Source organism: Haliotis asinina, chromosome 10 (assembly GCF_037392515.1).
Source record: "Haliotis asinina isolate JCU_RB_2024 chromosome 10, JCU_Hal_asi_v2, whole genome shotgun sequence".
In the NCBI taxonomy this organism is placed as follows: Eukaryota; Metazoa; Mollusca; class Gastropoda; order Lepetellida; family Haliotidae; genus Haliotis; species Haliotis asinina.
Window position 1 is genome coordinate 53,078,275 of NC_090289.1, and position 16,874 is coordinate 53,095,148.

General features: G+C 45.6%; 1 protein-coding gene across 3 annotated transcripts in view; it reads right to left on the reverse strand.

The window, feature by feature from the left end:
• Positions 1–16,874, reverse strand: part of LOC137298297 (N-acetylated-alpha-linked acidic dipeptidase 2-like) — a 32,311-nt gene that overhangs the window by 5,514 nt on the left and 9,923 nt on the right. For all 3 annotated transcript variants that reach the window (XM_067830492.1, XM_067830493.1, XM_067830491.1), the window contains exons 5-14: positions 16,681–16,864; positions 16,338–16,434; positions 15,871–15,957; positions 15,413–15,498; positions 15,191–15,310; positions 14,827–14,912; positions 14,649–14,712; positions 14,248–14,315; positions 13,907–14,004; positions 12,025–12,115 (exon numbers count right to left, since the gene is read on the reverse strand). In XM_067830492.1, the coding sequence (XP_067686593.1) occupies positions 12,025–12,115; positions 13,907–14,004; positions 14,248–14,315; positions 14,649–14,712; positions 14,827–14,912; positions 15,191–15,310; positions 15,413–15,498; positions 15,871–15,957; positions 16,338–16,434; positions 16,681–16,864 (981 nt within the window). The remainder of the gene's footprint in view (positions 1–12,024; positions 12,116–13,906; positions 14,005–14,247; positions 14,316–14,648; positions 14,713–14,826; positions 14,913–15,190; positions 15,311–15,412; positions 15,499–15,870; positions 15,958–16,337; positions 16,435–16,680; positions 16,865–16,874) is intronic.

The following is a 16,874-nucleotide window of genomic DNA, read 5'->3' on the forward strand; positions in this document are numbered from 1 at the left end:
CAAATAGTATACCAATTTGTTGTGATGACTCATATCTCATACCCACATATCTGAAACTTTATATACGGCTTTGCTTATGATCACAGTGAAGTGGAAACTTTACAAACACTGGACGTCGAGAATACAGTTAGACTCACTGCTCTTTGATATCCCCTCGTACCACGTCGTAGATGTGCTACATACATACCACGTCGAAGATGTACTACATGCATACCACGTCGTAGATGCACTACATCCATACCACGCCGTAGATGTACTACATGCATACCACGTCGTAGATGTACTACATGCATACCACGCCGTAGATGTACTACATCCATACCACGTCGTAGATGCACTACATGCATACCACGTCGTAGATGCACTACATCCATACCACGTCGTAGATGTACGTAGATGCACTACATCCATACCACACCGTAGATGTACTACATGCATACCACGTCGTAGATGTACTACATGCATACCACGTCGTAGATGTACTACATGCATACCACGCCGTAGATGTACTACATACATACCTCGTCGTAGATGTACTACATACATACCACGTCGTAGATGTACTACATACATACCACGTCGTAGATGTACTACATGCATACCACGTCGTAGATGTACTACATCCATACCACGTCGTAGATGTACTACATGCATACCACGTCGTAGATGTACTACATCCATACCACGTCGTAGATGTACTACATACATACCACGTCGTAGATGTACTACATCCATACCACGTCGTAGATGTACTACATCCATACCACGTCGTAGATGTACTACATGCATACCACGTCGTAGATGTGCTACATACATACCAGGTCGTAGATGCACTACATACATACCACGTCGTAGATGCACTACATACATACCACGTCGTAGATGTAATACATACATACCACGTCGTAGATGCGCTACATGCATACCACGTCGTAGATGCACTACATACATACCACGCCGTAGATGCACTACATCCATACCACGTCGTAGATGCACTACATACATACCACGTCGTAGATGCACTACATCCATACCACGCCGTAGATGTACTACATACATACCAGGTCGTAGATGTACTACATACATACCACGTCGTAGATGCACTACATACATACCACGTCGTAGATGTACTACATACATACCGCGTCGTAGATGTGCTACATACATACCACGTCGTAGATGTGCTACATACATACCACGTCGTAGATGTCCTACATAGATACCAGGTCGTAGATGCACTACGTACATACCACGTCGTAGATGCACTACATACATACCACTTCGTAGATGTACTACATACATACCACGTCGTAGATGCACTACATGCATACCACGCCGTAGATGCACTACATGCATACCACGTCGTAGAGCCGTAGATGCACTACATGCATACCACGCCGTAGATGCACTACATGCATACCACGTCGTAGAGCCGTAGATGCACTACATCCATACCACGCCGTAGATGCACTACATACATACCACGTCGTAGATGTACTACATACATACCGCGTCGTAGATGCACTACACACATACCAGGTCGTAGATGTGCTACATACATACCACGTCGTAGATGTACTACATACATACCACGTCGTAGATGCACTACATACATACCACATCGTAGATGCACTACATGCATACCACGCCGTAGATGCACTACATGCATACCACGTCGAAGATGCACTACATGCATACCACGTCGTAGATGTACTACATCCATACCACGCCGTAGATGGACTACATACATACCACGTCGTAGATGTAATACATACATACCACGTCGTAGATGTACTACATACATACCACGTCGTAGATGCACTACATACATACCACGTCGTAGATGCACTACATACATACCACGTCGTAGATGCACTACATACATACCACGTCGTAGATGCACTACATCCATACCAGGTCGTAGATGTACTACATACATACCAGGTCGTAGATGTACTACATACATACCACGTCGTAGATGTGCTACATACATACCGCGTCGTAGATGTGCTACATACATACCACGTCGTAGATGTGCTACATACATACCACGTCGGAGATGTACTACATAGATACCACGTCGTAGATGCACTACATACATACCACGTCGTAGATGCACTACATACATACCACGTCGTAGATGTACTACATACATACCACGTCGTAGATGCACTACATGCATACCATGCCGTAGATGCACTACATCCATACCACGTCGTAGAGCCGTAGATGCACTACATGCATACCACGTCGTAGATGCACTACATCCATACCACGCCGTAGATGCACTACATACATACCACGTCGTAGATGTACTACATACATACCGCGTCGTAGATGCACTACACACATACCAGGTCGTAGATATGCTACATACATACCACGTCGTAGATGTACTACATACATACCACGTCGTAGATGCACTACATACATACCACGTCGTAGATGCACTACATACATACCACGTCGTAGATGCACTACATGCATACCACGCCGTAGATGCACTACATGCATACCACGTCGTAGATGTACTACATACATACCACGTCGAAGATGCACTACATGCATACCACGTCGTAGATGTACTACATGCATACCACGTCGAAGATGCACTACATGCATACCACGTCGTAGATGTACTACATCCATACCACGCCGTAGATGCACTACATACATACCACGTCGTAGATGCACTACATGCATACCACGTCGTAGATGTACTACATACATACCACGTCGTAGATGTACTACATACATACCACGTCGTAGATGCACTACATGCATACCACGTCGTAGAGCCGTAGATGCACTACATGCATACCACGTCGTAGAGCCGTAGATGCACTACATACATACCACGTCGTAGATGCACTACATCCATACCACGCCGTAGATGCACTACATCCATACCACGCCGTAGATGCACTACATCCATACCACACCTTAGATGTACTACATACATACCAGGTCGTAGATGTACTACATACATACCACGTCGTAGATGTACTACATACATACCACGTCGTAGATGCACTACATGCATACCACGTCGTAGAGCCGTAGATGCACTACATGCATACCACGTCGTAGAGCCGTAGATGCACTACATACATACCACGCCGTAGATGCACTACATCCATACCACGCCATAGATGCACTACATCCACACCAGGTCGTAGATGTACTACATACATACCACGCCGTAGATGCACTACATACATACCACGTCGTAGATGCACTACATACATACCATGTCGTAGATGCACTACATCCGTACCACGCCGTAGATGTACTACATACATACCAGGTCGTAGATGTACTACATACATACCACGTCGTAGATGTACTATATACATACCAGGTCGTAGATGTGCTACATACATACCACGCCGTAGATGTACTACATACATACCAGGTCGTAGATGTGCTACATACATACCACGTCGTAGATGTACTACATACATACCACGTCGTAGATGTACTACATACATACCACGTCGTAGATGTACTACATGCATACCACGTCGTAGATGCACTACATACATACCACGTCGTAGATGCACTACATCCATACCACGCCGTAGATGTACTACATACATACCAGGTCGTAGATGTACTACATACATACCACGTCGTAGATGTACTACATACATACCAGGTCGTAGATGCACTACATCCATACCACGCCGTAGATGCACTACATCCATACCAGGTCGTAGATGTACTACATACATACCACGCCGTAGATGCACTACATACATACCACGTCGTAGATGCACTACATACATACCACGTCGTAGATGCACTACATCCATACCACGTCGTAGATGTACTACATACATACCAGGTCGTAGATGTCCTACATACATACCACGTCGTAGATGTCCTACATACATACCAGGTCGTAGATGTGCTACATACATACCACGCCGTAGATGTACTACATACATACCAGGTCGTAGATGTGCTACATACATACCACGTCGTAGATGTACTACATACATACCACGTCGTAGATGTACTACATGCATACCACGTCGTAGATGCACTACATGCATACCACGCCGTAGATGCACTACATGCATACCACGTCGTAGAGCCGTAGATGCACTACATGCATACCACGTCGTAGATGCACTACATCCATACCACGCCGTAGATGCACTACATACATACCACGTCGTAGATGTACTACATACATACCGCGTCGTAGATGCACTACACACATACCAGGTCGTAGATGTGCTACATACATACCACGTCGTAGATGTACTACATACATACCACGTCGTAGATGTACTACATACATACCAGGTCGTAGATGTACTACATGCATACCACGTCGTAGATGCACTACATGCATACCACGCCGTAGATGCACTACATACATACCACGTCGTAGATGTACTACATGCATACCACGTCGTAGATGCACTACATGCATACCACGTCGTAGAGCCGTAGATGCACTACATGCATACCACGTCGTAGAGCCGGAGATGCACTACATACATACCACGTCGTAGATGCACTACATCCATACCACGCCGTAGATGCACTACATCCATACCACGCCTTAGATGTACTACATACATACCAGGTCGTAGATGTACTACATACATACCACGTCGTAGATGCACTACATGCATACCACGTCGTAGAGCCGTAGATGCACTACATGAATACCACGTCGCAGAGCCGTAGATGCACTACATACATACCACGCCGTAGATGCACTACATCCATACCACGCCATAGATGCACTACATCCATACCAGGTCGTAGATGTACTACATACATACCACGCCGTAGATGCACTACATACATACCACGTCGTAGATGCACTACATACATACCACGTCGTAGATGCACTACATCCATACCACGCCGTAGATGTACTACATACATACCAGGTCGTAGATGTACTACATCCATACCACGTCGTAGATGTACTACATACATACCAGGTCGTAGATGTGCTACATACATTCCACGCCGTAGATGTACTACATACATACCAGGTCGTAGATGTGCTACATACATACCACGTCGTAGATGTACTATATACATACCACGTCGTAGATGTACTACATACATACCACGTCGTAGATGTACTACATGCATACCACGTCGTAGATGCACTACATGCATACCACGTCGTAGATGCACTACATCCATACCACGCCGTAGATGTACTACATACATACCACGTCGTAGATGTACTACATACATACCACGTCGTAGATGTACTACATACATACCAGGTCGTAGATGCACTACATCCATACCACGCCGTAGATGCACTACATCTGTACAAGGTCGTAGATGTACTACATACATACCACGCCGTAGATGCACTACATCCATACCACGTCGTAGATGCACTACATCCATACGACGTCGTAGATGCACTACATCCATACGACGTCGTAGATGTACTACATACATACCAGGTCGTAGATGTCCTACATACATACCACGTCGTAGATGTCCTACATACATACCAGGTCGTAGATGTGCTACATACATACCACGCCGTAGATGTACTACATACATACCAGGTCGTAGATGTGCTACATACATACCACGTCGTAGATGTACTACATACATACCACGTCGTAGATGCACTACATGCATACCACGCCGTAGATGCACTACATGCATACCACGTTGTAGAGCCGTAGATGCACTACATGCATACCACGTCGTAGATGCACTACATCCATACCACGCCGTAGATGCACTACATCCATACCACATCGTAGATGCACTACACACATACCACGTCGTAGATGCACTACATACATACCACGTCGTAGATGTACTACATACATACCGCTTCGTAGATGCACTACATACATACCACGTCGTAGATGCACTACATCCATACCACGCCGTAGATGTACTACATACATACCAGGTCGTAGATGTACTACATACATACCACGTCGTAGATGCACTACATACTTACCACGTCGTAGATGTACTACATACATACCACGTCATAGATGTGCTACATAGATACCACGTCGTAGATGCACTACATCCATACCACGTCGTAGATGCACTACATCCATACCACGTCGTAGATGTACTACATCCATACCACGCCGAAGATGCACTACATGCATACCACGTCGTAGATGCACTACATGCATACCACGTCGTAGATGCACTACATCCATACCACGCCGTAGATGCACTACATACATACCACGTCGTAGATGCACTACATGCATACCACGTCGTAGATGTACTACATACATACCACGTCGTAGATGTACTACATACATACCACGTCGTAGATGCACTTCATGGATACCACGTCGTAGAGCCGTAGATGCACTACATGCATACCACGTCGTAGAGCCGTAGATGCACTACATACATACCACGTCGTAGATGCACTACATCCATACCACGTCGTAGAGCCGTAGATGCACTACATACATACCACGTCGTAGATGCACTACATACATACCACGTCGTAGATGCACTACATGCATACCACGTCGTAGATGCACTACATCCATACCACGTCGTAGAGCCGTAGATGCACTACATGCATACCACGCCGTAGATGCACTACATCCATACCACGTCGTAGAGCCGTAGATGCACTACATCCATACCACGTCGTAGATGCACTACATACATACCACGTCGTAGATGTACTACATACATACCACGTCGTAGATGCACTACATCCATACCACGCCGTAGATGTACTACATACATACCAGGTCGTAGATGTACTACATACATACCACGTCGTAGATGTACTACATACAAACCAGGTCGTAGATGCACTACATCCATACCACGCCGTAGATGCACTACATCCATACCAGGTCGTAGATGTACTACATACATACCACGCCGTAGATGCACTACATACATACCACGTCGTAGATGCACTACATACATACCACGTCGTAGATGCACTACATCCATACCACGTCGTAGATGTACTACATACATACCAGGTCGTAGATGTCCTACATACATACCACGTCGTAGATGTCCTACATACATACCAGGTCGTAGATGTGGTACATACATACCACGCCGTAGATGTACTACATACATACCAGGTCGTAGATGTGCTACATACATACCACGTCGTAGATGTACTACATCCATACCACGTCGTAGATGTACTACATACATACCACGTCGTAGATGTACTACATCCATACCACGTCGTAGATGTACTACATCCATACCACGTCGTAGATGTACTACATGCATACCACGTCGTAGATGCACTACATGCATACCACGCCGTAGATGCACTACATACATACCACGTCGTAGATGTACTACATGCATACCACGTCGTAGATGCACTACATGCATACCACGTCGTAGAGCCGTAGATGCACTACATGCATACCACGTCGTAGAGCCGGAGATGCACTACATACATACCACGTCGTAGATGCACTACATCCATACCACGCCGTAGATGCACTACATCCATACCACGCCTTAGATGTACTACATACATACCAGGTCGTAGATGTACTACATACATACCACGTCGTAGATGCACTACATGCATACCACGTCGTAGAGCCGTAGATGCACTACATGAATACCACGTCGCAGAGCCGTAGATGCACTACATACATACCACGCCGTAGATGCACTACATCCATACCACGCCATAGATGCACTACATCCATACCAGGTCGTAGATGTACTACATACATACCACGCCGTAGATGCACTACATACATACCACGTCGTAGATGCACTACATACATACCACGTCGTAGATGCACTACATCCATACCACGCCGTAGATGTACTACATACATACCAGGTCGTAGATGTACTACATCCATACCACGTCGTAGATGTACTACATACATACCAGGTCGTAGATGTGCTACATACATTCCACGCCGTAGATGTACTACATACATACCAGGTCGTAGATGTGCTACATACATACCACGTCGTAGATGTACTATATACATACCACGTCGTAGATGTACTACATACATACCACGTCGTAGATGTACTACATGCATACCACGTCGTAGATGCACTACATGCATACCACGTCGTAGATGCACTACATCCATACCACGCCGTAGATGTACTACATACATACCACGTCGTAGATGTACTACATACATACCACGTCGTAGATGTACTACATACATACCAGGTCGTAGATGCACTACATCCATACCACGCCGTAGATGCACTACATCTGTACAAGGTCGTAGATGTACTACATACATACCACGCCGTAGATGCACTACATCCATACCACGTCGTAGATGCACTACATCCATACGACGTCGTAGATGCACTACATCCATACGACGTCGTAGATGTACTACATACATACCAGGTCGTAGATGTCCTACATACATACCACGTCGTAGATGTCCTACATACATACCAGGTCGTAGATGTGCTACATACATACCACGCCGTAGATGTACTACATACATACCAGGTCGTAGATGTGCTACATACATACCACGTCGTAGATGTACTACATACATACCACGTCGTAGATGCACTACATGCATACCACGCCGTAGATGCACTACATGCATACCACGTTGTAGAGCCGTAGATGCACTACATGCATACCACGTCGTAGATGCACTACATCCATACCACGCCGTAGATGCACTACATCCATACCACATCGTAGATGCACTACACACATACCACGTCGTAGATGCACTACATACATACCACGTCGTAGATGTACTACATACATACCGCTTCGTAGATGCACTACATACATACCACGTCGTAGATGCACTACATCCATACCACGCCGTAGATGTACTACATACATACCAGGTCGTAGATGTACTACATACATACCACGTCGTAGATGCACTACATACTTACCACGTCGTAGATGTACTACATACATACCACGTCATAGATGTGCTACATAGATACCACGTCGTAGATGCACTACATCCATACCACGTCGTAGATGCACTACATCCATACCACGTCGTAGATGTACTACATCCATACCACGCCGAAGATGCACTACATGCATACCACGTCGTAGATGCACTACATGCATACCACGTCGTAGATGCACTACATCCATACCACGCCGTAGATGCACTACATACATACCACGTCGTAGATGCACTACATGCATACCACGTCGTAGATGTACTACATACATACCACGTCGTAGATGTACTACATACATACCACGTCGTAGATGCACTTCATGGATACCACGTCGTAGAGCCGTAGATGCACTACATGCATACCACGTCGTAGAGCCGTAGATGCACTACATACATACCACGTCGTAGATGCACTACATCCATACCACGTCGTAGAGCCGTAGATGCACTACATACATACCACGTCGTAGATGCACTACATACATACCACGTCGTAGATGCACTACATGCATACCACGTCGTAGATGCACTACATCCATACCACGTCGTAGAGCCGTAGATGCACTACATGCATACCACGCCGTAGATGCACTACATCCATACCACGTCGTAGAGCCGTAGATGCACTACATCCATACCACGTCGTAGATGCACTACATACATACCACGTCGTAGATGTACTACATACATACCACGTCGTAGATGCACTACATCCATACCACGCCGTAGATGTACTACATACATACCAGGTCGTAGATGTACTACATACATACCACGTCGTAGATGTACTACATACAAACCAGGTCGTAGATGCACTACATCCATACCACGCCGTAGATGCACTACATCCATACCAGGTCGTAGATGTACTACATACATACCACGCCGTAGATGCACTACATACATACCACGTCGTAGATGCACTACATACATACCACGTCGTAGATGCACTACATCCATACCACGTCGTAGATGTACTACATACATACCAGGTCGTAGATGTCCTACATACATACCACGTCGTAGATGTCCTACATACATACCAGGTCGTAGATGTGGTACATACATACCACGCCGTAGATGTACTACATACATACCAGGTCGTAGATGTGCTACATACATACCACGTCGTAGATGTACTAGATCCATACCACGTCGTAGATGTACTACATACATACCACGTCGTAGATGCACTACATGCATACCACGCCGTAGATGCACTACATGCATACCACGTCGTAGAGCCGTAGATGCACTACATGCATACCACGTCGTAGATGCACTACATCCATACCACGCCGTAGATGCACTACATCCATACCACGTCGTAGATGCACTACACACATACCACGTCGTAGATGCACTACATACATACCACGTCGTAGATGTACTACATACATACCGCGTCGTAGATGCACTACATACATACCACGTCGTAGATGCACTACATCCATACCACGCCGTAGATGTACTACATACATACCAGGTCGTAGATGTACTACATACATACCACGTCGTAGATGGACTACATACATACCACGTCGTAGATGTACTACATACATACCACGTCGTAGATGTGCTACATAGATACCACGTCGTAGATGCACTACATCCATACCACGTCGTAGATGCACTACATACATACCACGTCGTAGATGTACTACATCCATACCACGCCGAAGATGCACTACATGCATACCACGGCGTAGAGCCGTAGATGCACTACATGCATACCACGTCGTAGAGCCGTAGATGCACTACATACATACCACGTCGTAGATGCACTACATCCATACCACGTCGTAGAGCCGTAGATGCACTACATACATACCACGTCGTAGATGCACTACATACATACCACGTCGTAGATGCACTACATGCATACCACGTCGTAGATGCACTACATCCATACCACGTCGTAGAGCCGTAGATGCACTACATGCATACCACGCCGTAGATGCACTACATCCATACCACGTCGTAGAGCCGTAGATGCACTACATCCATACCACGTCGTAGATGCACTACATACATACCACGTCGTAGATGTACTACATACATACCACGTCGTAGATGCACTACATACATACCACGTCGTAGATGTACTACATCCATACCACGTCGTAGATGCACTACATCCATACCACGTCGTAGATGCACTACATGCATACCACGTCGTAGAGCCGTAGATGCACTACATCCATACCACGTCGTAGAGCCGTAGATGCACTACATAGATACCACGTCGTAGATGCACTACATACATACCACGCCGTAGATGCACTACATGCATACCACGTCGTAGAGCCGTAGATGCACTACATCTATAGCACGTCGTAGAGCCGTAGATGCACTACATACATACCACGTCGTAGATGCACTACATACATACCACGTCGTAGATGCACTACATGCATACCACGTCGTATATGCACTACATCCATACCAGGTCGTAGAGCCGTAGATGCACTACATGCATACCACGCCGTAGATGCACTACATCCATACCACGTCGTAGAGCCGTAGATGCACTACATACATACCACGTCGTAGATGCACTACGTACATACCACGTCGTAGATGTACTACATACATACCACGTCGTAGATGCACTACATCCATACCACGTCGTAGATGCACTACATCCATACCACGTCGTAGAGCCGTAGATGCACTACATCCATACCACGTCGTAGATGCACTACATGCATACCACGTCGTAGATGCACTACATCCATACCACGCCGTAGATGCACTACATCCATACCACGTCGTAGAGCCGTAGCTGCACTACATGCATACCACGTCGTAGATGCACTACATCCATACCACGCCGTAGATGCACTACATCCATACCACGTCGTAGAGCCGTAGATGCACTACATCCATACCACGTCGTAGATGCACTACATGCATACCACGTCGTAGATGCACTACATGCATACCACGCCGTAGATGTACTACATACATACCACGTCGTAGAGCCGTAGATGCACTACATGCATACCACGTCGTAGATGCACTACATGCATACCACGCCGTAGATGCACTACATCCATACCACGCCGTAGATGTACTACATACATACCAGGTCGTAGATGTACTACATACATACCACGTCGAAGAGGTAGGCTAAGTCGAGAACGGGTACGCCGGCTTGACACCTCATGTTGGTGTAGTCGCTTCCTGAGCCCAGGTTCCGGTATCTGCAACAGGTAACAGCTAGAACAGCGTCTGCATTTATTACATGCATAATTCGAGAAGCCCCTTCTCCAAAATCTTCTGAATGCCTAGAGATCTTTCGACCGGGAACATTGTCTTGAGTCCTTTTTACCTCTTGACGTAATTTATTCTTACGCGTTAGTGCTGGAGCTATCTATTTGTAATGCTCGGGTGTATAAAGTATCGCTTTCAGAAATAAATGGGTGTAGTTTTACACCGCGTGCAGCAATATTCTTGCAGTTTTCCGCCACCGGCCACTTTAAATGTACTTCACACAATCAGTCTAAGTAAACCTATCCTCACTACTTTTTGTTACACTCCACTACTAAGTCCAACAAAACCTTATGGGAAGTCGCGTCAGGTAACCTTTGAGATTGACCAATCAGAACACAGCTTACCAAATCGCGAAAGTGGACATTCGCACACACCTTTTGAACTTTTTATCTCGAAAAGGTTAGCACCCGAACGATTCCGAACGTTATTTAGCGTACGCTCGGTTCCGGATGCACACGGCGTACGTACAACCATGACAAAGGTGAATAAACTGTCGCTGAAAATAGTGTTTGGGGCAATTTTCAAGGATGTCATCTTGCAGAAATATTAGCTAATGGTAACCATGTCAACAGAAACCCCAAAGCGTATATACTGAGGGTCAAATAACCGTGTTATATGCGGATTTTTGTTTGTGGAGATATCTGTGTCTGTGACCCGAATATTTTGAAAGTCCCTCCGATCCCTAAATCGTAGCCGTTGTCTGGCTGGTTAAATCTGTTTAACCGTCTCGCTTTTGATTGGTCATTGGTCGCTCAAAGGTTACCTGACGCGCCCTTCTACTAGGTTTTGTTAGACTCAGTGGTGGAGTGTAACGAAATACACTGAGACTAAGTTTACTTAGACTGTTCATACAATCTGTCAGTGAGGGTGAATCTTCTTCAGCGTAACGGGTTCTGACCGCGCGGCTTTTCCCATGTGGGTTTGGAAAAACACATGCTCGATGAAGTGAGAGCTTGTAGAGACCCAAACCCAGTCTGAACATCAGTTCCAGAAGAACATATGAATAAACAAATGAATGAGTGAGTGAGTTCAGTTTTACGCCGCTTTAGCAATATTCTAACAATACCACGACGGGGAACATCAGAAATGGAGCTGAAACATTATGATCACGTGTGGAATGGAACCTGTGTTCGAAATTTACTTTTTTATGAAGTAGCAAGTACTTGCTACCTGGTTCCAAAATAAGCAGTCCCTTACCTGGTAGCACCAGTTTTCCTATTGCGTAAACTACATCATACGATCAGTTCATAGCGTGTTAGGAAGCTCTGCATACTTGAGTTTTTTCAAGTAATGCAGAGGTAATACCTATACCAGTATTAGTAGACGACGTTTTATCGCCCTCACGCTTCAGGAAATGATGATTGTCCATTATCAAACATACGAAGCGGTAAGGTCATACTTCTGCACATGCGCACTGAGCTGACTGGTTCTCTGTCGGAATTATGCGAGTATTGCGATGCACTTCTGGTTCAATGACATCAGCTGTCCGACCTCCATGCCATGTTCCAAAACTAACAAAGTAAACATTTCAGTTAGTTTGACGTATGTTACTAACTGATAGTACATGATAACCTTCACCTGGTTGTCACCACTAACTGCACTTTCACATTCCCAATATATGGCCACTAAATGCAGAACATGTACCCACGTGACATGTCTACCTACTCCAGACGATCTAAAAACCGCGTGACATTTCTACCTACTCCATATTATCAACTTACATCGGCCTGCCCAGCCCCTTGCCCCTCTTGTCCCGCGCCTCCAATCTGGTCACCCATTCCTGGTACAGGTTCGGGAACTCGGGGTTGGGGGACTTCACCTGAAATATAGTCCCAAGAGCTCAATACACACCCAGCCACCATCTTGTCCTGTACAGATAAAGGGAAACACCCATCTAGCCCCAACCCGAAAGTCCAAGTATCGTCCCTTATGCATATCTGTTGTCTGGCCGACAGTGTTTCCTGTATATTAGACCACCCCTCCCCGATGTATACCTGCTGTGTGGCACACAGTGCTGTTCTGTACAGTAGAGGGGATCCACCCACCTCTCTCCTATTTATACCTGCTGTGTGGCCGATAGTGCTGTTCTGTACAGTAGCGGGGATCCACCAATGAAGACGCTGTATTGACCTTATTAAAAAAAATAAATAAAAATACATCAGCTTTGCATGACTGTCGATTTAGGTTTTAGAAAAGAAGATCTATATGTTTGGAAGCATAAAATTAGTAAATTTTCGCGATATTGTATTGCTATACGGAGATACAGACCTAGCCAATTATATGAGCATCTACGCTATCACTGCATAGTCAGCTAGCTCACAGGTTGAGAAACAACACGGACGAAACATTTTGACCAACCAATACATATAAAACCCACTCAAGCTAGCACCTGAGACTCCCATCATGCCTCAAGAAAATCGCATACTTCCGACCCGGGTAATGAGGAGGAGGTGTTCTGCTTACCTTGCACAGCAATATCCACGTTCAGGTACGCCACCGCCCTCGTCGTCAGGGTCTTCACGTACTCCTGGAATACGAAGTAGACTAGCAATTGCCATGTGTACATGTAGGTGGATTGGGGTGAAACCTGGCGTGTCATTTTAAGATACCACGTGACGAAAGATATGATACAATATTTCACCTCAACAAACTCCGTGGATCCAAATAATCCATACTCCTCGGCGTCCCAGCTACACAGGATGATGGACCTTCGGGGACGCCAGTTGGCTGAAGTGGAGAGAGTGAGAATGAGTGAGTTAGTGAGTGACAACTAAAATGAAAAAAATATCCGTTTCCCACCGAAAATTAAAGATGGCCTCTATTTTACCAACATTAGAACATTCTTATCACCAGTCCTCTGCCCTTATTCCCTACGAGGCAACGTCCGTAAAGCAGTAAGACAACAATAACCTCTCCAAACTGGATGTAAGTGTGTAACGAGTGGACACGCTAACCCATCCATTCATTGCTTGTTTAAAACGCGCCCCGCCATATTGGTCACATACTGGTGTTTATGGCGTGCTTGAGAGCCCGGGAGATCTCCAGCATGATGGCTGTACCACCGGACGGATCCATGGCTCCAAACACCCACGCGTCTCTATGGTTACCGAGTATTACATACCGATCTGGAAGGAAAACACCAAGACAATATTGAATCCAGTCACTAATCTGTATGGATAATAAGTACAGTGAATGTTGAGTAATTAAGTGAGTGAGTGAAGACGTACCTGGCTCCTCTGCACCTTGTATGACTCCTACGACGTCGGAGATCCTTCTCTGTTCGTTTTTCGTGGACACGTTTAGTCGCACCTGCCTGGCGGAACACAGAACCACGCTTAGTCATGCTTGTCCTAGTGTTTAACACCGTCCTCCATTTACGTGTTTCATAGCTTTAACGCTTGCAACAATACTACATTAGATAACAAAGTGACATAGAGACTGTGCGAGTTCATGTTATGACGCGACCATGTCTATCTCGAACCTGACCACTTATGTTCTGAATACAACAGATTCGCAGCTTCAACCGTAATTAAAATCTCACCTTCCGCAGCCTCTTTCATTTATATCTGTAGATGAAAGTATCTGCGATACAGCATATTTAAGTATTTGTTCGAACCTACACTTTTGCATTAATATCTCATTTGAAAAGTTCTGATGTCCTCTTGTGGCGACAACATCAACTCACACTCCATCACGGAAGCTGGGTCCAAGTTTGTAGGTGACATTCAGATTCCCCGTCCAGTCCGGGGGTGCAGGAGGGCCGTCCAGGTAGCTGGTGGGGAGAGCAGATGAGGGGGTAACACGTATCGGCAAGACATACATTGATGGTACGTGCATGGTTGTAGTGGGGTGTCTACGTCATGGATAGAACAGCGCATTTTAGACCAAGAGTGACCAAGATTTCAGAGATTGTTTTGCAATGTATTTCTTTAACAGGATTCAGATGATACATGAAACATATATATGAAGTATTTGCCCTAATGCCGGGCATTACAGATCTCTTGCAGATAACAATTTTATTAAAACAAGTTAACATCCATGTAGGACACAAACTGTTCTTGCATCAAGAACGGACACTTAATTGTTAACGGAAAACATACTCAAATATGGCTAATTGGTGCTATGACTACAAACCCGAAACGTGTCACAGACCTGAGTATTTTCTCTGCCACCTCAGCATCGATGGCATGTGCTGGGATAGAGGGGAGGGGAGGGTCCACTGCTTTCTCTTGAATACGATAGGCAGTTTCTGAAACATGGTCTTGGTGTAAAAACATTGTAACGGGTTCGGTCACCATGTCACAAACATGTTTCATTTCAAAAAGAGAAACATTAACTGACCATATGCTGATATAACCAATGCATATCTGATCTAACCAAGACTGTCCAACATTGAAGTCTTTATTTTGAACATAAAAATGTGGAGATGTCAATGTCTCTAGGTTACCCTATGAGCCAGTAGCTCCTATAAGCCGGTGGCGTTTGAACTACGCACCTGTTGCTGGGTACCCCGGGGTCAAAGGATCCCCATTTCCGACATCAATGGTGCCTCTCTGTGTGCCCGAGGGGGGTAGCCACCAAGAGTCAGGGTAGGGGCCGGTCGTGTTGTCCGGCGCGTAGTCGTGTGGGTCGGAGTAAATGATGACGCCGCTCGCGCCATGAAGACTGGCGATTTTTACCTGTGGCAGG